The sequence below is a fragment of the Balaenoptera acutorostrata genome, chromosome 8, assembly GCF_949987535.1.
Source record: "Balaenoptera acutorostrata chromosome 8, mBalAcu1.1, whole genome shotgun sequence".
NCBI classification, from domain to species: Eukaryota; Metazoa; Chordata; class Mammalia; order Artiodactyla; family Balaenopteridae; genus Balaenoptera; species Balaenoptera acutorostrata.
This window is the reverse complement of record NC_080071.1, coordinates 67,051,805-67,077,295: the sequence shown is the minus strand read 5'-3', so window position 1 is coordinate 67,077,295 and position 25,491 is coordinate 67,051,805. Positions and strand designations below refer to the sequence as shown.

General features: G+C 38.5%; 1 protein-coding gene and 1 long non-coding RNA gene across 4 annotated transcripts in view; both read right to left on the bottom strand.

Moving 5' to 3' along the window:
- Positions 1-2,215: 2,215 nt before the first annotated feature.
- Positions 2,216-4,608, bottom strand: LOC103018436 (gamma-crystallin F-like). Its single transcript, XM_007188011.2, has 3 exons — positions 4,600-4,608; positions 4,277-4,519; positions 2,216-2,493 (listed from the first exon to the last, which is right to left on the bottom strand). Exons 1-3 carry the CDS (start codon positions 4,606-4,608, stop codon positions 2,221-2,223), a joined length of 525 nt encoding a protein of 174 aa, XP_007188073.2. The 3' UTR covers positions 2,216-2,220.
- Positions 4,609-22,884: 18,276 nt separating this feature from the next.
- Positions 22,885-25,491, bottom strand: part of LOC102997451 (uncharacterized) — a 57,238-nt gene continuing 54,631 nt past the window's right edge. For 2 of the 3 annotated variants that reach the window (XR_009009115.1, XR_451502.2), the window contains one exon: positions 22,885-24,897. This is a non-coding gene — a long non-coding RNA (uncharacterized LOC102997451). The remainder of the gene's footprint in view (positions 24,898-25,491) is intronic. The other variant, XR_009009116.1, reaches the window with a different exon arrangement.

Genomic DNA, 25,491 nt, shown 5'->3' with positions numbered 1-25,491 from the left:
TTCTAAATACTAGCATGTGATGTTGCTCAACAGTGGTTAATATATTGATTTGGCCAGAGTAGTTAAAGAGTCAAAGATGATTATTTTTAGCCAGTTATTTTTCAAGCTCTTTATAAAATCTATAGCAATGACAACAGTGTTTGAAAAGTTAGGGGAGGGAAACATGGCAGCTTCCAGAATGAAAATGCTATAAATGAAGGGCCATCCCTGGACAGGGAGAGGGAGAGGAGGGGAAATTAGCTGAGGAAAGAAGGGACTTGTATCTGTAGAAGGGAGAGTAACTCACATGTGTTGTTGAAACTTCAAATTCAGTGTAGTTAATGGAACACCCATATGATGAGACAAGATGGGGACCCACTCCCCCACTACCTCAGTCAGTGATAAGTGAAAATTATAATTTCACTGAGTATCTCCTCATAAGGCAATGGATGTTCAATGACTATGAAACACTTAAACATGTTCTCTGCCATCTCCTAATTTTTAGGATTTCATATAAGTCAAGTTTCAGACTGAGCTGTATCTGCATACAAATTACAACTCACCTTTTTAGTCTGGGGGTCCGATCAATAGAATTATAAAAAGAGGCATAAATGTAATCTTAATTTTTCTAGTAACCAAATTAAAATAGGTAAAAGAAACAAGTAAAATCAACTTTAATAACAGATTTTATTAAACCTAATATATCCAATATATTATCAGTTCAACATTAAATTAATTTGAAAAATATTCAGATATTTTGCTTTCTACTTTTCATACTAAGTCTTTGAAATCTGGTGTGTATTTTACACTTATGACACATCTTCATTTGGACTTAGCCAAATGGAGTCTAGCCAAATAGAGTCATGTGATAGTCACTACTGTATTAGCACAGATCTAAATGTCCTTAGAGCTTCTTCAAATATTTTGTAATGTGCATGTGTGTTAGGGAAGTAAAATGTTAAATAATTTGACTACTTTATTCCTTTAATATTTAGGATTTAGGGAACAACTTATTTCTTAGCTGCTAGTTATGTATATATTTTCAAGTAGAAAATAATTTGCAGTGGTTCTTTCCTAATCATGGCCATTCAGTTCACCAAGAACTTATTTCAACAAGAGGTTGCCATTTTCACAATTAACTCAAACCCCTCAGCTGGGAAGTAATTTGTTTTTTCTCAACTATGTGTAAACATCTGAAATCGAGAAGTCTAGTCAATTAAAGAAAATCCAGTAGGGTAATAGAATACCTACTTAGATTTCATTTGATAAACTTCATCTTCCTGCAAAGAAATTTTGAATTCAATTACATGATTAGTTCCCACGTTACCTTTTTCTTTCTTGGTGCTATGATTACTATCAAATGTTGATTAATGAGCTAGAGGTAATAAAAATTGATCCAAGTCTGGTGATAGTATCAGCATAGCCAATAGTAGATTTAAGAACTTTGCATGATTGTATGTTATTTTCCTGATCACGTACCTTATGTCTTTACTTCTGTCCCACTGTGCTCATTTTTATCAGTGCACGCTACCTGAATGCTTTGTACCTCCCTTAAGTAGAAAAATGTTTGGAAGAGTCCTTTGGGCTGTTCATTAAGGTGGCACTTGATTCTTATACTTGTGCTCTGGATATGCATATATTAGTAAATCGATTCAGGCAGTCACATGTATTTACACCGAAGATGTGTCAGACACACCTGTCTCTATCTAACTCTGTCTCCCTCTGCAATTTCACTTAGCCATCTTACTGAATGCAAACTCCAAAAGGGAATTCTCCTAAGAAAAGGGTACTAAAAAGGTGACCAGCTGTTTCACCAGCAAGCTTACAGAACAGTTTCCTAGAAACTATTATACGATATGCAAAGCTAAAATGTGTAAGTGATTTAAAAATAATAACTCATTTAATCCACACCACAAACTTACAAAATGAAGAGTATTACTACACCGAGTTTTACAAATTAGGAAACTGAGGCACAGAAATGCTAAGTAACTTGCCGACCACCTAAAGCTAGTAAGTGGATGTGGACCCAGGCATTCTGGCTCCAGAGCCTGTCCTCTCAACTGCTACCCCACACCACCCTTTCCACTGACACTTGTAAGAAAATCCACATTATTCCCAGTTTTATTTTTTCTGAGCCCTTCCAATGAGTCTGAAAGGAAAAGAGGACCACGTTACTGCATCAAACACACAGGAAATATTTTATTCGCTTTCAGATGGAGAAAACGGTAGAGTAAAAATATTTCAATAGAAATCCACGGCCCTCCTCAAGGAGCCCACTCTGGCATCCAGGGCCCCCCAGTCGTGGTAGTGCCTGTAGTCTCCCGGCCTCAGTAGGTACTGCCGCCCCCGGTAGTTGGGCATCTCGTAGAGGACCCACCAGCCCTCCAGCACGTGGAGGGAGTGGATCTCACTGAAGTGGAAGCGGTCGCGGAGCGAGGAGCAGTCTTCCGTGAGCTCCACCATCTGGCCTCGGTAGTCCTCCCGCTCGTAGATCCTCAGCCGGTGGGAGCTGGTCTGGGTTCAGCAATCAGCAGATGGGAAGAGTCGGAAAACCTAGCCTTTAGCAACCAGTCACTCACACCGCTGGGGGAATGGGCATCTTTTTAAATCTTTTCTATATCAAAGATGACAAATTAAAAAGACAGCCAACAACAGGGCCACTGGGTATAGTTGGGTAGATTGTACACTGCCAAACTGAAGAGGGGGCCATTCACATAGATCAAGATATGCATGGTGCTCCATAGTTTTCTAGGGCCACAACCTACATGAATCATATTCAGTACCTACTTAGTACCATTCTTAAGTGACAATTTTTATATATAATTTGTGCTCTCCCCTTTATAGACTTAAACGGTGGTCTGGAGCTCTCCTTGGAGGATATAAAAATAATTAGATATTAAAATAAAAAGACAAATCTATCCCTGGCAAAAGGCATTATTTTCAATCTCGATAGCATTAGAAGAGGCTGGGGAGAGAGGAAGTGGAATTGCTTTCCCCAAAGTGAAGCACAGATGGTGGCAGTCCAGCCCAGGCAACTCCTTAATCCCTTCCTTTCTGCTTTGAGTCCTGCTGTTCTAAAATCCTGAAAAGCAGGAGCCATCGTAACGATTAGCTTTCAGTTCTCACCTCTAATATATGGTCTGGCAAAACACTTTTAGGTAATTAATAAAAATAGAAGCTCAAGATCATGCAGGAGGCTTGTCTAGATCAATAGATTATAAAACCTTTAGAAAAATGGAAGGGCACGCTGTCAGTCCTGGGCAAATCCTGTCTGTCTCTTCCAGAGCACTTGTTCTTTTATCTGCTTGTTCCTTCCCAGCAGGTATGCACTCAAGTCCTTCTTCCTTCTTCCACCATTAAATCCTCGTTAGGAAAGGTTCTCATAAGCAATTCATTCTGAGGTATAAAAAACTGCTAATAAGGTATCTTCCATGGTTTGCAGAGGACGCACATGTGCGTTATCTAATTTGATCTTCACAACAGCCTGACACACGTGGAGCAACCATTCTAAGTCTTTCCTCCTTTTATGAGAAACTAATGGCTAGAGCTTTCAGGCTGTAATCAAAGAGTCAGGGCTGGAAAGTGGAGGCCCAGATTTCCAGGCTCCTAATGCCAGTCTGGGTCCTATCAAGGCTTCAACCCTCTGAGGGGGTTTCAAACTTCCCCAGAGTGGTACATTTTCCACAGGACTCTGTCATAGGCAAATTAAAGCATCCCTAACTGGAATTCCAGGCTACTCGGGCTTTACTTGGGTAGCAGTGAGCTTTGCAGGTGCTACTGGAATCACATTGTTAGTTATTTGTTTTGCCTAATCAAAAAGCAGAACTTGAGGGACCCTTGATGTTCATAATGGTTAATATTTGGAGGAGGGCATAGTTTGCCAGGTGCTGGGCAATCTCCTTTTGACCTCATCACAGCTCGATGAACCAACTGCCCTTATTAACCCCGCTTTACAGATGAGGAAGGAGAGAAGTAGCCCAATAACTAGCCTAAGGCCACCTGAGTGTGAGGAGTTCACCTGTTGCTTATTCCTCAGCGGTGGCACAGACACTCTAACACCGTGCACCACTTTTGCCCAGTAGAGGTGAGTTTAATTTTAGCAAAGGCGAATGCAATTTCAATTAAGAGCATTGCATCACTCAATTTTTCAGTGGAAAGAAACCTTAAAGATATTAATAAAGGGAAAGAGAACCGGTTAGAGCCAGCAAAAGAAGGCCACCGTCCTGCAGCCTGACCACTGCGTCTGGAGCACTGGTGTGACCCGAGGGCACGGCAGGCCCAGGGGAACCGGACTCACCTGGGGGATGAGGCGGCAGGAGCGGACGGAGTCGTTGAGGCCCATCCACTGCTGGTAGTCGGGGTAGTCGCCGCGCCGCAGGAAGTACTGGCTGCCCGAGTAGTTGGGCTGCTCGTAGAGCATCCAGCAGCCGCTGTCCACCCGGATGGAGTTGCAGCGGCTGAAGCAGGGCTGCAGGTTGGAGTGGTCGCTGCTGCACTCGTAGTGGCGGCCCTGGAAGCCCCGGTCCTCGTAGAAGGTGATCTGCAGGGAAGGGAAGGACAGGGCTCAGAGGCCTGGCCTCCAGCCCGGCTGCGGGCCCCTCCCGCCGGCGCGGGGCTCACCTTCCCCATGGCTGCTGGATGCGGGGACGCGAGTTCAGTGCGGAGGGGCGGGCGCGCGGGTCTATATAGCAGGAGGGCTGCTGCGTTGGCAGGAACGACACAAAAGGGGCCCCCGGGTGAGGAGGATTTCCTCTCTCTCTTCTATATAATGACGGCGGGGGTGGGCGGGGGAATTATTGTATGTTTTCTCTTAGACTCTCCAGAGCTTTCGAACTGATGACCCGCGTAAAACTGTCACTTGGTGCCTCTGGGGCCTTTAAATGAAGTCTATTCAGGAGATTGGAAGCGAGCAAAAGCGCCTAACCGGGTTAATACTTGCAATGAAATATTTTTTAACCTTACTGAATTTCGAAATGATCTCTTTTTGGGGAACAACACCGGGTAGTGACCGGGTCAGAGGTCAGGATGGGCTCCAGCGGGAGGCGTTTAGATGAGAGAGCATTTCCCTGGTGTGAGGATGTGGGACGTGGGATGCACCTGCCTTCTCCGCAGGACGTCTGAAGGAGGATGGGATTCTCCTCTAAGAGGACCTCCTACCAGCCTCCCCGCTGCTGAGCGGGTGCAGCAGACAGCACACCCGAGGAAAGGTGATGGGGGTTGGACCCCAGGAATCCCTGTGTAAGCACCTGGCTCGGCTCTGCTCCCTGGAGACTGGACCAGGGCCACCTCCCGACTCAGCCGCTACCTCTAGCCCACTGGCAGGAAGCCCGCAACTTTGGAGTTCATGAGGGGACCAACGGGTGGTTGTTAGTCACAGGTAAATTTTTATTTAATATTTTTGCTGAGTGCTAAGCTTATTTGTTTGGATCTAGCTACTGACAAATGCAAGTTAACCTGCAGATGTAACAAACTTTTAAATGCCACCACTTTGCAAAGCTTCTGCCTTCTCTACCTTCCCCAGCCCTGGGCAAGCCCTGGGCACTCGCTAGTTAAGGCTCTGACTCCAGGGGCTGCAGGCTTCCTCCCTCCCCTCAAAGTCCCCCTTTCCTCCCCTCACCCCCAGCAGCTCCTGGTGCCCTCCTTTCTTTAGAGCAGGCTTTCTCAACCTCAGTTCTACTGTGACGTTTCAGGCTGAAAAACTCTCTCTTGTGGGGGGCCGTTCTGTACATTGTAGGATATTTAACAACATCCTGTCCACTACCCACTAGATGCCAGCAGCACCTGCTTCCTTCCTCCCCAAGTTATGACAACCGAAAGTGTGTTCAGTTATTTCCAAAAGCCTCCACGGGGCACAAAATCAATCCCTGTTGAAAACCACTGATCTAAAAGTGCTGGCCGTATACCTGGCATTCTCACCAGCAGTTACCCCACTGCATTAATGAGATCATTTGCAGGCTGTGTTTGTGGAACTGCAGAAATTCCTCAGAGATGCTCTGGGGCCACTCAAAAGAGCAAGGAGGAGGGAAAAAGGGAGTGTGCCTATCTTATCCCCTACTTTAACCAGAGCGTTTTCACTTGTACCTGTTTTATATAAAACCTTGTTTGAAAACAGGGTTTTATCACTAGATGATGATAATTTAAAAAAAAATAAATTTGAAGACCATTGGTTTAAGGTATTGTGATTCTCATAATGCCCTTCAAAATACAAATATTTTACCTACTAACCACAGTACATAATGAAATTGTTTTCCCTTTACAGATCAGTATAGATGAGTTTCCCAGGACAGCTTGCTAATTTCTTGTGAAAAGATCTTGAGAGAACAAAACACAGCCCTGATAAATCCTGATGTGATAGAGTCTGGAAACATTGGATCATGGCACTAGGCCAAAGAGAAAAAGAATGAGATGGCTATCACATGGATAGTTCTGGACGACCAGAGATTAGCCTGTGAACAGTGCACTGGGGAAGCGGGTCTGTGAAGGGCTGGCAAAGAGAATGCACTAAAACTGGGCTTTGACAAATTCACAAATTCACAATCTGGTCTAGAAGCTGCAGTTTGGGGCTCTAATCTTCATCTGAAGATTAACTTAGGGTTTTATTGGTTTGTTTGTTCTTTAGATCGTTGACGATTAGTACAGTTATTCATGATCCTTTTTTAATTTCACCATTACCCTCCATCTTCTAACCTGCTGAGTTTAGTGCTGAGTAGATTTCTTCTTAAGTAACACTTTTCAGGAGACCGAAAATGGATAGCATCAATTTATATTAGTTAGGAAATCATGGGGAAAGATTTTAGTACTGTATGAACAGAAAAAGACAGGTAGTATAGAGACACTGGGCACAGAGGTTAGCTAGAATATAGTCTGTTCTTATCCTGTGTACTCCAAATGTGCTACTAAGGCATTTAAGATTTTCGTCGAAGCTCTTGGGGAAAAACAACATCAGTCTTTTAGAAAATAATGCAGGGTAAAGTGGGGGAATTGAAGGACTGTCAAATAAGGCATGTAATACTAAGTATGTTGGCAAGAAAATGTGAAAAACTTGAATCACCAGAGTCTGTCTTCTAAAGGTTTTCCCAAAAGAATGTGGCAAACTTTCTTCCAGCTGAGTTATTATTTGAACCTTTTGATCAATGTTTATTTTCCCAAGATATGTGTATCAAATAATGAATTTCCTAGTAATTGTATTCTTTCTTGAAGTATTTTTAAGGCATCCTGAGAGTAAAATATTATTACTTAAAGCCAACAAATTATATTTTTACTCTAAATCATATACTATACCATGAAGTTCTGCAATTGAGTTTGTTTCAATCAAAAGCAGCTGCAATTCCCTAACACTGGTCACAGAAAGGTACCAAGGTTCTCAAGGGAGCTAAGTATATACATACAAAGCCTGAGATATTAATCAGTTGAGACAAAGGAAACTCTTTCCATCACAATTGTCTTCTATCAAGGCCTTACAAACCAGCTGCATATTTAGTATGAGAATATTTGATTTTTAAAAAATATCTTTATTGGAGTATAATTGCTTTACAATGGTGTGTTAGTTTCTGCTTTGTAACAAAGTGAATCAGCTATACACATATCCCCATATCTCCTCCCTCTTGCGTCTCCCCCCTACCCTCCCTATCCCACCCCTCTAGGTGATCACAAAGCACCTGATCTCCATGTGCTATGCGGCTGCTTCCCACTAGCTATCTATTTTACATTTGGTAGTGTATATATGTCCATGCCACTCTCTCACTTTGTCACAACTTACCCTTCCCCCTTCCCGTGTACTCAAGTCCATTCTCTACGTCTGTGTCTTTATTCCTGTCCTGCCCCTAGGTTCTTCAGAACGTTTTTTTTTTTTTTTTAGATTCCATATATATGTGTTAGCATACAGTATTTGTTTTTCTGTTTCTGACTTACTTCACTCTGTATGACAGACTATAGGTCCATCTAACCTCACTACAAATAACTCAATTCCGTTTCGTTTTATGGCTGAGTAATATTCCATTGTATATATGGGCCACATCTTCTTTATCCATTCATCCGATGATGGACACTTAGGTTGCTTCCATGTCCTGACTATTGTAAATAGAGCTGCAATGAACATTGTGGTACATGACTCTTTTTAAATTATGGTTTTCTCAGGTTAATGCCCAGTAGTGGGATTGCTGGGTCATATGGTAGTTCTATTTTTAGTTTTTTAAGGAACCTCCATACTGTTCTCCGTAGTGGCTGTATCAATTTACATTCCCACGAGCAATGCAGGAGGGTTCACTTTTCTCCACACCCTCTCCAGCATTTAGAATATTTGCTTTGAATAAATTTATAGTATTCATGCTAAGAGCAGAAAATAATTTGAAAGCAATTCATGCTTGATCAATTTGTGAGAGCAGTTGTGAAATACAGACTGTAAAAAAACATGTATAAAATATCTGCCCTTTATGTCAGCATGCTAAGATAGATGCTAAAATGAAATAAAGTTTCCAATTTCAAGGCAATAAGAAGAGGAAAGAAGAAGTACATTGCATCATATGGATTTTAAGTTATTCAAATTCTACATACATCTGTGATAAAAAATATATTTACTAGAGCAACTTCCCCCATGGTCCAGTGGTTAAGATTCCACCTTCCAATGCAGGGGGCACGGGTTCAATCCCTGGTCAGGGAACTAAGACCCCACGTGCTGCACAGTGCTGGCCAAAAATTAAAAAATATATATATATATAAAATATATATATATTATATATTATTATTAAGTTTAACAGATAAATTTACTCTTCCCTCATATTATATATATATATATATATATATATATATATATACTGGAAAAGAATTCTACCCCAAAATGGCAGGGGAGAAAATAAAGTTAAATTTAAAGTGTAAGATTAAGAGAAGAAAAAGAAATAAAAGAAATCCAAATCAGAAAAGAAGTAAAGCTGTCACTGTTTGCAGATGGCATGATACTATACATAGAGAATCCTAAAGATGCTACCAGAAAACTACTAGAGCTAATCAAGGAATTTGGTAAAGTAGCAGGATACAGAATTAAAGCACAGAAATCTCTTGCATTCCTATACACTAATGATGAAAAATCTGAAAGTGAAATTAAGGAAACACTCCCATTTACCATTGCAACAAAAAGAATAAAATACCTAGGAATAAACCTACCTAGGGAGACAAAAGACCTGTATGCAGAGAACTATAAGACACTGATGAAAGAAATCAAAGATGATACAAACAGATGGAGAGGTATACCATGTTCTTGGATTGGAGGAATCAACATTGTGAAAATGACTATACTACCCAAAGCAATCTACAGGTTCAATGCAATCCCTATCAAACTACCACTGGCATTTTTCACAGAACTAGAACAAATAATTTCACAATTTGTATGGAAACACAAAAGACCCCGAATAGCCAAAGCAATCTGGAGAAAGAAAAACGGAGCTGGAGGAATCAGGTGCCCTGACTTCAGACTATACTACAAAGCTACAGTAATCAAGACAGTATGGTACTGGCACAAAAACAGAAATGTACATTAATGGAACAGGATAGAAAGCCCAGAGATAAACCCAAGCACATATGGTCACCTTATTTTTGATAAAGGAGGCAAGAATATACAATGGAGAAAAGACAGTCTCTTCAATAAGTGGTGCTGGGAAAACTGGACAGCTACATGTAAAAGAATGAAATTAGAACACTCCCTATCGTGATACACAAAAATAAACTCAAAATGGATTAAAGACCTAAATGTAAGGCCAGACACTATCAAACACTTAGAGGAAAACATAGGCAGAAAACTCTATGACATAAACCACAGCAAGATCCTTTTTGACCCAGCTCCTAGAGAAATGGAAATAAAACCAAAAATAAACAAATGAGACCTAATGAAACTTAAAAGCTTTTGCATAGCAAAGGAAACCATAAACAAGACCAAAAGACAACCCTCAGAATGGGAGAAAATATTTGCAAATGAAGCAACTGACAAAGGATTAGTATCCAAAATTTACAAGCAGCTCATGCAGCTCAATAACAAAAAAACAAACAACCCAATCCAAAAATGGGCAGAAGACCTAAATAGACATTTCTCCAAAGAAGATATACAGGTTGCCAACAAACACATGAAAGAATGCTCAACATCATTAATCATTAGAGCAGTGCAAATCAAAACTACAATGAGATATCATCTCATACTGGTCAGAATGACCATCATCAAAAAATCTACAAACAATAAATGCTGGAGAGGGTGTGGAGAAAAGGGAACCCTCTTGCACTGTTGGTGGGAATGTAAATTGATACAGCCACTATGGAGAACAGTATGGAGGTTCCTTAAAAAACTAAAAATAGAACTACCATACGACCCAGCAATCCCACTACTGGGCATATACCCTAAGAAAACCATAATTCAAAAAGAGTCATGTACCAAAATGTTCATTGCAGCTCTATTTACAATAGCCAGGACGTGGAAGCAACCTAAATGTCCATCTTCGGATGAATGGATAAAGAAGATGTGGCCCATATATACAATGGAATATTACTCAGCCATAAAAAGAAATGACATGGAGGTATTTGTAATGAGGTGGATGGAGGTAGAGTCTGTCATACAGAGTGAAGTAAGTCAGAAAGAGAAAAACAAATACAGTATGCTAACACATGTATATGGAATCTAAGGGGAAAAAAAAAAAAGGTCATGAAGAACCTAGTGGCAAGATGGGAATAAAGACACAGACCTACTAGAGAATGGACTTGAGGCTATGGGAAGGGGGAAGGGTAAGTTGTGACAAAGTGAGAGAGTGGCATGGACATATATACACTACCAAATGTAAAATAGATAGCTAGTGGGAAGCAACCGCATAGCACAGGGAGATCAGCTCTGTGCTTTGTGACCATATAGAGGGGTGGGATAGGGAGGGTGGGAGGGAGGGAGATGCAAGAGGGAAGAGATATGGGAACGTATGTATATGTATAACTGATTCACTTTGTTATAAAGCAGAAACTAACACACCATTGTAAAACAATTATACTCCAATAAAGATGTTAAAAAAAAAGATAAAGAACACTCCCTAACACCATACACAAAAATAAACTCAAAATGGATTAAAGACCTAAACGTTAGGCCAGACACTATCAAACTCTTAGAGGAAAACATAGGCAGAACACTCTACGACATAAATCACAGCAAGATCCTTTTTGACCCACCTCCTAGAGAAATGGAAATAAAAATAAACAAATGGGACCTAATGAAACTTAAAAGCTTTTGCACAGCAAAGGAGACGATAAACAAAATGAAAAGGCAACCCTCAGAATGGGAGAAGGTATTTGCAAATGAAGCAACTGACAAGGGATTAATCTCCAAAATTTACAAGCAGCTCATGCAGCTCAATATCAAAAAAACAAACAACCCAATTCAAAAATGGGCAGAAGACCTAAATAGACATTTCTCCAAAGAAGATATACAGATTGCCAACAAACACATCAAAGAATGCTCAACATCATTCATCATTAGAGAAATGCAAATCAAAACTACAATGAGGGCTTCCCTGGTGGCGCAGTGGTTGAGAATCTGCCTGCCAATGCAGGGGACATGGGTTCAAGCCCTGGTCTGGGGGATCCCACATGCCACAGAGCAACTAGGCCCGTGAGCCACAACTACTGAGCCTGCGCTCCACAACAAGAGAGGCTGCGATAGTGAGAGGCCCACGCACCGCAGTGAAGAGTGGCCCCCACTTGCCACAACTAGAGAAAGCCCTCGCAGAGAAACGAAGACACAACACAGCCAAAAATAAAATAAATAAATACAAAATAAATAAATAAAATTTTAAAAAATGTTAAAAAAAAAAACTACAAGGAGATATCATCTCACACCTGTCAGAATGGCCATCATCAAAAAATCTAGGCCACCACTAGGTGACCACCTAGAGGGGTGGGATAGGGAGGGTGGGAAGGAGGGAGACGCAAGAGGGAAGAGATATAGGGATATGTATATTTATAGCTGATTCACTTTGTTATAAAGCAGAAACTAAGACACCATTGTAAAGCAACAATACTCCAATAAAGATGTTAAAAAAATAAAATAAAGAAATAAAACTCATTCATCTGACCTTAAAAAAACAAAATGAATAAAATAAAGTGTAAGATTATTTTTTCTATGTTAAATTGCTAAATTATTTTTTTCCAAAAGGATTAAAGCATAATATATTTTAAATATCCTATGTCAAATAATTTAATAAAACCAAGAAAAAAGATATTAAAAATAGGGAGCGAAATTGGTGAATTTTTTTATTGGAAAATTTTAGCCATTATCTTTCTTTACCAAATAGTCATAAACAGTTTAACCAGAAATTATAGAAGACTTCTGAAAATGAAGTCATCTTAAAATATTAAGATCTAAGCAAAATAAAAACATAAGCCAAGAAACACTGCAAAGAAATCATGAGTCATATTTCACCTTTCATTTCTTTGTGCTGTTTTCACTCATGTCCTAAAAAGCATCATCCTTTTGACAAAATATAAATAAGAAAGTCTAATCATATTATAGCCTAGAGAAAATTTTTGTCAATTGTTTATTCTTTTTTTCTCTAAGAGCTTTTTTGTATGTCATTATTAAATAAATAGTTATGTAAATCAACCTCGACAAAATGAAATCTACATTTTTTTCTGAGAAAGAAAATGAAAAAATACTAATATAATTGGCCTAGATATCAAAAAATACCAGAAGTTTTTCATTTATAATAGGAAAATTTTTTAAAAATTGGCTGCCACAACAGAAAATAATACTGAATTCTAACATTAAACAATATTGCTTACTAAAACACTGCAACAGAATATATGATAATATATTTTAAAACATTTGAGTTGTGATATATATTAATATGATGTATGATGAAAATACATTTAGTATTATAATTAGCTCTACATTAGTAAATAACTCACAAAACCTCTCTGGTTTACTTTTTCTACGAAATGAGGGTGTTCAGTTTAGAGATATCAGAAGCTTTAAAGGTTATCTTTATCACATAAAATTCTATTCATCACTAGTAAAAGAGAAACAAGTGTCAGCTAGTACAAAAATAGCCAGACATGTTTCATGATCCTTTTTTTTAAACTGAAAATTAGGATACGAAAAAATTGTACTTTCTGTTGTTCTGTCAGATTATTATTTAGTTTAACAGATAAATTAACTCTTCCCTCATATGCAAATTACCTTAACAGAGAACTACTGCATCTTAGAGAAATTTATTTCAGACTCCTATCATCTTAGTGCTGAGACAATCAAATTACCTTATCTTAGAGAACAAGAACATAAAGCAGCAGCTAAAATAATTGAATGATTCTTCTGACAGTCCCACCCTAGTTAATATCTAATTTCTAAAATTCTTCTCAGACTTCTTCCTATTAAATTGTTTCCATCAGAACAAAGTATACCTCATCTATCCAAACTTGAATTAAATCTCCATGATTATAAAACCCACCTCAAAAGAGGAGCTAAACTTTATCCTTTTACTATTATGATTTGGAAAGAAAAGTTTATTCTTACTGAACGTTTGTACTACTGTCCTAGATGTTTGGAATAATTGTTGTGCAAAATAGGTGGAGATCCCCACCCTCTTGAATTTTATTCTAGCCAGTGAAGATGGATGTTAAAAGTAGACAAAATAACTAAATTATAATTTTAATGTAATAAGTCATGTGAAAGCTAGAAAAAGAAGGTTTTCCCACAATGGATGGTGAGATAATGAACTAATATTGGCCCTATGGGAGCTCCTAGAATCATTTAACCTGCTTCTTTCTGGTATTTATTTCTCTACGTTTGATTCAGCATTATGAAATATTCTTACTTTTTCCTTTTCAAATAACTATTTACCAGTGTAACAATCAACCCTCCTTCCTTACTAACCTTATCCAATGAAGAAGAATGTCATGGCTGTGTTCATTCAATATATGTCCATTCACAAAATGGATCTTTTGAAACTTCCTTTACCAAATTCTAGATTAATATTGTTTATTGATAGGACTTATCATGAAAATGAAATAATAAGCAATGAGTTAATATGCAAAAAAAAGAGTTAATATACAATAACTATTCTAGACTTTCTTATAGTATCCAATTCTTTATGAAAAGCATATTTTGTTTAATTTGGCCAAACATGTGTCACTCTACAAAGCATGTTAATGTGTTAAATAGTAAGACTAAACATATACACTGATAGCTAGTATGATTTTGGAGTAGTTCATGACTTTGGAATGCTAAGGAATCAATGAGCTTTTCATTTCTAACTCCTCTGTTGACTCTTTAAAAAGTAAATAACAAATTCATGAATTTAAAAGTTACTTTAAGAGCTACAGGAAATTCTTTAGTAGATCAAAAGCTAAATATGCTGGTTAATTAAAATGTTTGTAAAACTGGAAGACAAATCCATGGAAAGCTTATTATTTCCTTTGTAAGTGCACAAAATATCACAAAATAACAGTGGGAGTAATCAGTTTAAAAAGTTTATGATGATGAGATTGAGAAAAACCAGAACAGTCAACAGATGGCCCCAGATAAGCTCAAATAGACACTTGCCAAAACCCTCCATGAAATATCTCCATTGGCTGGGCTATCAAACACTAAAAGTTTTCTAGGAAAACAGAGAATATGGCAATCCATTCTGCATTTCTAGCTTACATAATTTTGGAAGAACTTTAACTGTGGTTGGTAATAGAATGATGTCCTATTGTAGAATTTGAGCATCTCCAAACAGATTTTATGCAATCGTCTCCTTCTGTGGGTTATCAAATCAATATATACTTGTCATCCTATGTTTATTTTCTGGGTGGATATCTAAACTCCATTGTTGATCTGTTAAGAGAAAGCAAGATTGAATAGTTGCTGGTTTATGTCTAAGTGTGGTTATGCCCATTACAAGGAAAGAGAGTTAATAACATTTGTGGATATTTTAGAAAACATTGATAAATTTAATTTGACTCTTCCTTGAGCTGTTCCTTGGCAGTAGTTCAATTAACATATTAAAGAAATATTATCCTTTCAAAAATATAATTTTACACTTAAATCTTTTAAATGTCAACCTCCCACACAATGACAGTTACTTATTGTTCCATTGTCTTTTCGCCCAGTATTAATTAATTATTTTTAAAATTTATTTGTTCTGGGTGAAAACGTTGTACAGATCATAACCTATAATTTTTAATTTGAAAATATAAAAGTAGAATTCATGATTTTTGTTTTTTTCCAAAGTTGCTTCCCCTTGTCAAGCTTAATTGAAAATCTAATAAGAATAAGGGAAAATAAAGTTAACTAAAAGACAGGGACAAAATACTATGAAGGTAAACCTTCAGATTAGCTGCAGTTATGCACATAATTTCTGATTAGGGTAGGGTACTGCTGAAATCGATTAGAAAACATTATGCTCATTCTTGATTTAGTTGTTTTCCTTGAAAAATTGTCAAAAATATTATTCATGTAAGTTTGGAAAATATGTTTGCCGCCTATGAAAAGCACATATTGAATAGCTGAAGAAGTTAATTCTGTTTTGCTTCTCTTGACTTGTGCAAAATAGGTCAGACCTCTCAGTTATCCTGACCCACCTAAAAAGGTGATCTTCCTGGGCACATGCATGGCCTCGTAGCACAGTGGCTGGGAGGAGAGAGGTCTTCGTGGGCAGCCCAGTACTTCAAGGCTGTATGGATCCGCCAGGATAGGGTCAAATTCAGACCTGCTTTTGTAAATAGAGTTTTGTAAAGATGTTTTTGTGACTAAACTTTTACAGGTACTTTCCTTTGTTTCCATATTGCCTTTGGCTGCCTTCATCCCACTATGGCATAGTTGCATAGTTGCAACAGAGATCATGTGGCCACGAAGCCTAAATTATTGGGTTGGCCCTTTAGAGAAAAAGTTTGAAGACTCCTGATCTGGGGTGAGAAATTTCACTGAGTGTTTTGTTTGTTTGTTTTTGTTTTCCCTTGAGGCATGCCATAATGCTTCATTTTTCGTTATATAAAGGACATGTTCTTAGAAAAACAGGATTCATAGTAATTTAGTGCAATTTAAAAGAAAAACATAGCTTTCCAGGTAGGTGGAACATCACCCCATGAGAGCACCATTCTTAATAACCTTAGTAGCTATAATATTCTGAGTAATTTTTTTAGTCTCTCTGAACTTCAGTTACCTGATCTATAAAATGAGACTAACAATAACTGCTTTGCAGGTCTTTTGTGAAGATGAAATGAGATAATCTGTGAACAGGCTAGAAGGAGCCTTGTGGGGAGTGAACACATGTTAATCCCCCCTCACCTGTTCCAGATGCACCAAAGGCCCCCAGAATCCAAATCTGACAAATTCTCATTTTTTGATGGCACAGGCTTTTGTGTGTTTGTGTGTGTGAATTTCTAAATTTTTGCAATTTCTAAGGCAACATTGGTGACACAGAGATGAAGATCCTTTCCCACAGCATGACTGGCGGGCCCTAATGAGCTGGTGGGGGAAGCGGAGTACTAGCATTTCTGGAAATGTTTGGGGGGGGGGGAATGGGGGCAGGGCGGGGGAGGGGGGAAAAGTCATTTCTTCAGGGCCTAACCTGATTAATAAGGTGATGAGTTTGAGATCATATGGGGGTGGATTTCTCTGCTTTCTCTTTGCTTCCTGAGGATTCTGGGTTTCCTGGGTTATTTTTTTTTTTTATTAAGGAATATATTCTGTATATACTATTGGCAAATGATCACCACACTGTCTAGTTAACATCTGTTACCATACATAGTTACAATTGTTTTTTTCTTGTGAGTGGTGTGAACCTGCAGAGCATGAACTCTCCCATGTCTCCTTGGTGCAGCCCACCCTGCACTCCACCAGCTTCACACTTATGGTTGTGACTGCAACCTGGCTGTGGGCATGAACCAGAAGACTTTGCTCTGAACAAGAACCCAAGTTAGCCTAGAAAAACCTAGTCAGCTGTCTCTGCATACAACTGCTGTGGGCTAGTCTGGGAGGATGGGATTAAAATGAGCAGAAAATGGAGATGACATTCATATAAAATACTAGAATAGAATAGATGATGATAATGAAAACATTTCTGCAGATATAAATATCTGCAACAACACACACACAAAGAAAACTGAATATATTGCTCAAATCTAAATTAAATATTGACAAAGAAATTGCAGATATAAAAAAATTGAATAAAAAATTTTTAACCTGGAACATAAATGAACCAAATTTTCATTATCTTTTTGTTAATAGTTATGTTCAGTTTTTAAGAGTTGGGAAAGAGATATAAATCTCAGGTAAGTTTCTCCAGGAAGGAAACTTTTAGCAGCTGTGTCCTGCTTCATTAATCCCCCCAATGAAGCCAACTTTTCTGTTTCACAGAACAGTTGAGGATGGGTCATTGCCCAGAAAGCTGATTTAGATACTAGTACATCCAGGACTGAGCTGGAATTTCTGCCCAGGAACTAAAGAAGCTGTAGAAAGTCTTCTGTTCTGAGCTGGGCATTACCCTTCAGCAAAAATTGATCGGACCAAATTTACTAAAGAACCATCAGACTGGTAAAGCAATGGTTGAAGGGCTTAGAAACTTCTAGGATGCAGAAAAAAGACAGCAATGCAGGGACATCATAGTTGTGTTGAAATGTGTTAAGAAATGTCACTGTTAGGCACGTTCCGAAGTGTAGAACTGACAACATGAGTAGAAAACAAAGAGTGATGTTAGCTCATAGTAGAACTTTTAACAAGGCTGCCCAGAGCTGGTGTGGCATACTTTATGAGGGAGTGAGTTATTTTTCAGTAGAGATAAATCAACATGCTATATCTTAACAATCAACATGAGAGGGTAGATGGGATTTAAGTGTCTGATGAATGGTTAGACTACATGACCTTTAAGAAATCTTTCTACTCTGAGATGCTAGGATTCCAAAAATAGTTAATTAACCCAAGAAAACCTTTGAACTGCTCTGTAATGGTTCCTCAGGAAGGAGGGAATTAACCCCTAAAGATATCTAAATCCAGAAATCTGCACAGATACAAGCTTATAATGAACAATTGGAATCAAGTAAAGGAGCTAAGGCAGTTCTAATGTGTACAGGATTTGGAGTAATTCAATTCATAGAATAAGGTTCTCTGTGAGCAGGATACTCTGAGAATTATGAAGTGGGAGTGAAGGTTGGAAATTAGGGAGAAACAATTAAAAGGGCCATGACTACACGTCTGCTCAGTGAAGAGCGTAATGTCACGATTCCAGGCCAGAAGGTGACTTTGGTGACTCAGAAGCTGCAGAAAGATTTTGTTCTCCACCAAATAACAGTCTCCGTCCCATGCTCCCCATCTTTGCATGTAAAGGTAAAATACGATTTTGTTCATCAAAAGAACAAAAACGTACATATGTGCTAAAAATTGAGATTCTTTTCCAGATTTTTCTAATTGTAAAACTCTATAACTTAATCAAAGTTGAATTATTCTTGCATGTGTGTGTGTCTCTGTGTGTGTGTGTCCCTTCTTAGTGGCTTCCCTAAGCACTTATGATTCCTTGAGGTTTTGTGGGAGAAAGGAAAAATACTAATTATTTAAAAATAATTTAAAAAAATATTCTGTGCATCAGTCTACTTTTCCTGACTTCTGTAAAAGCAAAGCTTATCTCACTGCAAGGGATGAAAACTCAGGTCTACAGTGGTCAAGTATGAAACATCAAGTGGGCAGCTGCCTGCACTACAAAGCACCTGCCTAGTGACATTGCCTTTCAATCAGTGTGCAGGTCTGTAGGACCAAACAAAACACCTCAGAAGGCTGGTTGACCTAAGAGTCATTGGTTTGCAGCAAAAAGGTTTCTAATGTTTAGTTCTTCTTAGAAATAAAACGAGGAACTGCCTAGCAAGAAAAATTGGCTAAGGCTCACAAAGGTGGATGAGTAGCAAAAACTCCTCAACAAAAATGGCGAGAATTAAAAGGCTAAATGAGCTAGTGTTGCTTTTCCCAGTTAGCTGTTCCACCAGTTCATGGTCATGTACTCTAGACTGTATGGTGATGGTCTTGAAGTGTTGCAGCTGAAGGGATAGGGTGATCGGTAGAAGGGAGAGCTCCACACGTGAGGTTCTCACTTTTACAGACGCTGCTGGAACCCAAAGAGCTTAAGTGACATGTGCCAGGAGAACCAGGTCTAGAACCCAGTTACCATGTGTCTCAGAGTAGCTTATTATTTGATACTAGAGACTGGAATAGAAATTTGCTCTTCCTTTTGTTTCTATGAAGAAGAATCTCACTTTAGGTGAGTGTCTATGATAATCAGTCATTGGCTTGGGTCTTCTCCTTTTTGGTCACCTTCTTCCTTACTGCCCGGTTGCTTGGAATTAGAACTATATTAGGTCTATCAGTAACAGGACCAGGACAGATAAGAACCAGGTGACAATTTTGGCGAGTGTCGAAAAACAGGTAGATGTCCTTTTGTTTTGTTTTAACTTTTTCTTAATTGCTTTGGATTCATTAGAGAAATATCATACCACTGACATTTCAGCCAGTTACAGGAGAACTTTGGCAATGCCTTCAGACCCTTCTGTGGTCTTTTAGTCAAATTCTATTCAATCTAATTCCTGTTAAGATTTTCAGCAGTATTAAATTTATCTCAGGCATGTTCCCCATTATCTTTGTTGCCTTAATGAATAATGTTTTATCATAGAAACTGACTTAACTAAATGTTATTCTTTATTTTCTTTATTACTTGCAGAATTGCAAGATACATCAAAAATACTTTATGACTTACTGTCCCCATTTAATTGAGCTAATTCCTCCTCTAATTCATAATGAAGTTATGTTTTAGTGTCATTATGAATATTGACTAGATTTCCCATACCATATATCAGTAAGTTATATTATGAGATTTGTGCCTAAAACTTTTAGGTACTATGATCTCAGAGCATGTAAATCTTCTAAGAATAAAGCTTTAGCCATTATTTAGGTCTGTTATTTCTGGTTGCCACCATTCATGCATTAGTTCTCCTCTGAAGAATTTAATTCTCTGAGAATTTACGTTATGCTGATTTCTAACATGTAAAACCAGAATTGTAAATGTGTTTTGATTTAATTAAGGCCTACAGCATTTTGATCAAATTTGTTGAATTAAAATAGCTATAGACCTTCAAATGTGGATTCAGGATGATTTTATAAAAGTTTCTTTACCCAAAAAAACTTCTTGGCACCTAAAATTCTTCTATCTCCAGCCAGTTAATCCATGGAAGAAGCCAGAATAGCCCCAGAACCAACTACCCATATTAGACTCAAAATGTATCAGGCAAAAGTCCTCAAATGTGAGGGATATTTTTAAAATTTCTTCCATTAAAAACAACAAAACACTGTTTCTATTAGTGATGTGGTCAATGGTCATGCTTCTTGTGCTGAGAAAGGTAATTTTTAGGAATAAAACTAGCAAATCAGAGATTGAAGGCCACAGTGTGGCCTGCACACATCCAGCAAGATGCTCAGCAGGTGGGAATTTGTGGTTCCTTGCTGTGTGGCTCAGGGCTGGGACAGCCTTAACTCAGTGGAATATATTTGAGCTATTTGCGGTAATCTCTATGTCTGCTTTCCTCTCCAGACCCTACGCAATCATGTGGGTTTCATGGATCATCAAAGCAACATGCTTAATTTCCTCCACATATTTTAACAAAATGTTTGGTGCCTCTCCAAATTATAAGTAAAATTAATCCGTATTAATTTGTTGAGCTATTGTTTGATATTCAAATGGAGAGCATTCAAAATTCAACATTTTTGAGCTGAAAGATATCTCAAAGATAATCTAATCCAGCCCCAGCATTTCATTAAGGAGAAACCCAAAGCCCAGATGATGTAACTTTTCCATTATCTCACCGCTAGTGTGTGACAGAAGCAGGAACACTGATCAACATTTTTTCATTCTCTCTTTGGTTGGTCTGTGACAAATCATGCAGACTCAGGCATGAGCCCTGTCCTTCTGGATATCACTATTTAAGAAAAGAAAAACAAGAGTAGCCACTCTGCATATATATTATTTAGTATTTAGTCACATGCCCTACACAATTTTTTATTATTATAGTTTCTTCAGTGCAGTATTGCCAGGGACTTATTTCTCTTTTCCTTCCCTCCTGAAAAACATCAGAAATGCAGGAAATATGTTGTTGCCATAAAGTATATGAGGCATAATTCTCAAAAAAATACATACCTTAAATATCAAATGTGTAAACTTCATAGGAATCCTATGGCTGTCATGAGAATATGCCTTGCAGACCACCAACTACTGAAACAGTCATTGCCCATGGGCCCAGCTGCTACACTGAAGTTCATCACTACGTTCTGATGACTGACAGCAGCAGGGGTACTCAGGCAGGCCCATTGATAGAGACATGGGACTCGTCTGATGACTGAATTTGGCTCATGGACTCCCCGATGGCCTTGTTGAACCTTCCTTAGATTTCACCACTGTGGAGAGGGCTGCATGCTAGTGTGGGGTACTTCCTCCCATCCTGCCCTCTTCATTTCCTTCACTCAGGTTCACACTTGCTCACAGTCTGACAGCTCTCCCAGTCCTTTCTCAGCACCTTCTCTATCTTCTTTCCCATTGGAATTTCCTCCAGTAAAATCTTTACACATATAACTCTCTGGGCTGGAGAGTTTAAGCATCCTCTCCAGGGTTGCCAGAAAAAAGCTATTCAACCCCATTGCTGTTATTCAACCTCTTAGTTCTTCTTCTTCTTTCTACATTTTTACCTCTGTTGACCAGATAGCAACTTCTGTCCCATTGGCTTACAGCCCAATAGCCATCCTGCCCACATCGAACATACCTCTGCAATATATACATCATTAGATTTCAATTTTACTACACAAATCTGTTTACCTAGCGGGGCTCTGTAGGCAATCCATCTGCCTCCAGGATAGGATTAGAAGGCTTTTAATGGCAGCAGAAGGAAATACTTTTAGTCTGTTCTAAAGTAGCAGTTATCTTTAGCCATAATTTAGAAAAGCAACAATATTTAATAAATAGGAGCTTTAAACAGATCCATCTCCATAGACCTTTTGGATTTGAAATTATAATAAAAATCTTTAAAGTCAAATAATACGCAAGCAGAGTAGAATGCACAGAGCTCAGAAGCATTAAAAATATTGTATGAATACAAAGGTCTATTATTTACTGAATAACAGGAATAAGAATGAGTCTCTAAGAGTAGGAAATGTATTACAATTAGGGTCCGCTGGGTGGCTACCCAGAGATGGCCACTAGAGGAACCACCGGGGAAATAACATCACTGGGGTCCAGCAAAAAGATGGACGTGAGAAGTAATGAGCAGACTGTGCAATATCAGAACAACCACAGTGGGAAAATAATAGCACTCACATCTAATGCCCTAAGTTATTACTTGGAAAAAGGGAAAATGAAAGGCTCGTCTGTGAGATTAAGGGAGGTGCATAATGTTAACAGCCTGCTATCAAAGCATGGGGGAAATCACCTCTGTAATTCCAGCTTTCTGTCTGATACTGAAAACATTAATGGCATCAGGTCCCTTTGCACTGCCTTTCGTGTGAGATGCTCTGTATTTTAAAGATCATTAAAGCCATAGGATAATTACTGAATCTGAATTAAAAGAAGCGAAATAGTTATGAAAGGAAGGAAATCATTCCATGCAGTCATCAATTCCAAAATCTATTCAACTTTACAGTGAAGGGAAGGACATTCTTCCCTTTTCACAGGCACTTGGATTTTCCACTGGCCTGGCTTCGACTCTCATTTACTCACTAACCAGATTCAATTTATGGGAGCTCCAGCTACACCAGTTTTCTTTTCAGAAAAATCTTCTTAGAAATAGTGTGGATATTTTTTAGGTGTGATTTTCTATGGAGGTAAAAGCTAGTATGGGTCAAAGATATAAGTAATAATAACAACAAACTGATACAGCTGCACACCGCTTTAAAGTATTTATTTGTATTTACTCTTGTATTCTTCACAATAACCCTTTAAGATATTATTCTTATGCCCATTTTATAGAAGCAAAATTGACACATAGGGAGGTGAAGGAATTTAATCATAATCACACATTTTGATCACAGAAAATCACATCCTATGTGGCATTCGCAAAATGTAGTCAAGCTGAGCAATCTGATTCTGAATCTTGCACTCTTTCCTCTGGGACCCTAAAGTTCATGCTTTCTCAGCACTGTCACGTCTCAAAATAGCCCTTTGCTCTACATTATTTCTCAAGCTCTCTTTCCAAGGGCTGCTTCCCACCTGCTCTCAAATACTCTGTTCTCTTCACTTCTAAAAAAATATTCATTTGAATCCACCACCTATATGTGGGCTGGCCTGTACTACCCACTTTCCTTCAAGTGTATAACTCGCTGAAGATGTTCTCTTTACCTGATATGTCCACCCTCCCCCTACGCCATCTCTTTCTTAACGGACCCTGCCTATGCCATCCCTGAATCTCCCCATCCACACCTAAATAGCTTCTTCTGTCTGAAACCACCTGTGACCTTCTGCTAACCAAATCCAGGGGATTTATCCTTGAGTTAACTCCCAAAAGCATCTGACACTATGCCCTTCTCATTACTTTCGATTCTTCATCTGGAAGTTATATCATAAGCTATCCTCTCCCAGATTTGTTTCTTTCTTTTCTAATTTTAGTTTTTCTGTTTCCTTTTCTGTTTTCTCACTGTGGGTATTTTCAAATGCTCTCTCCTTTGTTCTGGGTATTTCTCTCTATAGTTTTGCTTTCTCTTCATGTTCTGACTTGGTCTTCCCAAAATCTACATCTCCACAAGGTGTGACTAAATCAGTTACAAAGCAACTAAATGAGGAACTTTGGGTAAGGACTGAGCATCATATATTTTAAAATCTACCCAAGTGATTGGAATGTACAGGCAGAGTTGAGAAACACTGACAGAGGTCTACCTCTTGAGATTTTAAATCTATTTTATTTATTTATTTTTAAAAATAAATTTATTTATTTATTTATGACTGTGCTGGGTCTTCACTGCTGTGCGCAGGCTTTCTCTCGTTGCGGTGAGCGGGGGCTACTCTTCGTTGCGGTGTGCAGGCTTTTCATTGCAGTGGCTTCTCATGTTGCAGAGCACAGGCTCTAGGCGTGCAGGCTTCAGTAGTTGTGGCATGCGGGCTCAGTAGTTGTGGCTTGCGGGTTCTAGAGCACAGGCTCAGTAGTTGTGGCACACGGGCTTAGTTGCTCTGCGGCATGTGGGATCTTCCAGACCAGGGCACAAACCCGTGTCCCCTGAATTGGCAGGCGGATTCTTAACCACTGCACCACTAGGGAAGTCCCATAAATTTTATTGTTAAGGGAATAAGTCATTAGATAATTTACAGTGTAATCACCTATTATAACCAGCAGTAGGGCATAGGGAGAAAGAGCTTCTGGGGGAGGCAATGGTTCCTGTTGTTAAAGGTTCTTCCCATGTATAAGCCACAGCATTCATTATTTTAGTTCAGTAAATGGATTAGATCATCATCCAATGAACAGGGTCCCTCTTGTATGCCATGTTACCAGAGATAGGAAAAATCATCTCTTTACTAGATTTCCATGGACATAGACTCCAGAATATATACTCTGCTGAAAATTAGGGGAGATGGGTGTGTTTGGTAATGCCCAATAGAAACAATTGTAAAGAGAATGTTAGATAAAATATATCATTATATATATTTTGGCCCATCCTATAATCATGTTTCATTGCTTTCTAAAGACTTTCACTTATCTCTTTTGAGAGCCTCCTTCCTTTGGCTTCATCCAAATGCCATCTTTCCCACTTTATTTTATTGGGCTGTTTAGCTCTGAAATCTCTTCTCAGCTACAAGCCCAACATTGCATACTAAAAGATTCTGCTATGCCCTGCCACATGAGAACAGCAACAGCAAAAATAAATAAACTGGAAGATGCTTTGAAATTTTCATATTGTCGCACCAGTGCCTGTAAGAAACAGACTTATATTATCCATTAATACAAATCATGAGATATCCTTTAGAATATAAAAGGAGTCACAATCAAGTTTGGTTTAAAAAACTAATTGTTCTCTGACTTACAAAGATTTGTTTTTAATTATAGATATAGAAAATGTTAATAATGTTTATCTCTAGGTAAGGCAGTAGGGATTTTTATGCTTTATTACATTTTCATGTATTTTTGGAATATTTTACAATAAATGTATGTAAATTTTATAACCAGAAAAACCATGACTGTGAAAAACACTCTAGTCCTATTTTTTCAACTGCGCTTCAGTTCTCTATTTCCAAATTACTGCAGGATACTTCCACAAGAGTGATCAGAATTAATGAATCCCCCTGACCTTTCAGATCAGCCCCCTTTCCTAGTACTTCATGTAGTCTCCTTTAAATTTTTCTCCCTTTCATCTTTCATTCATGCCCCCATCCATTCACCCATTCAATAGGGATTTATTGAACTTCATTACAAAAAACACTGGGCTCAGTGTTTAGGCAGTCTATAAAAATCTTAACTGTGGAAGCGACCTTCAAGATGGCGGAGGAGTAAGACCTGGAGATCACC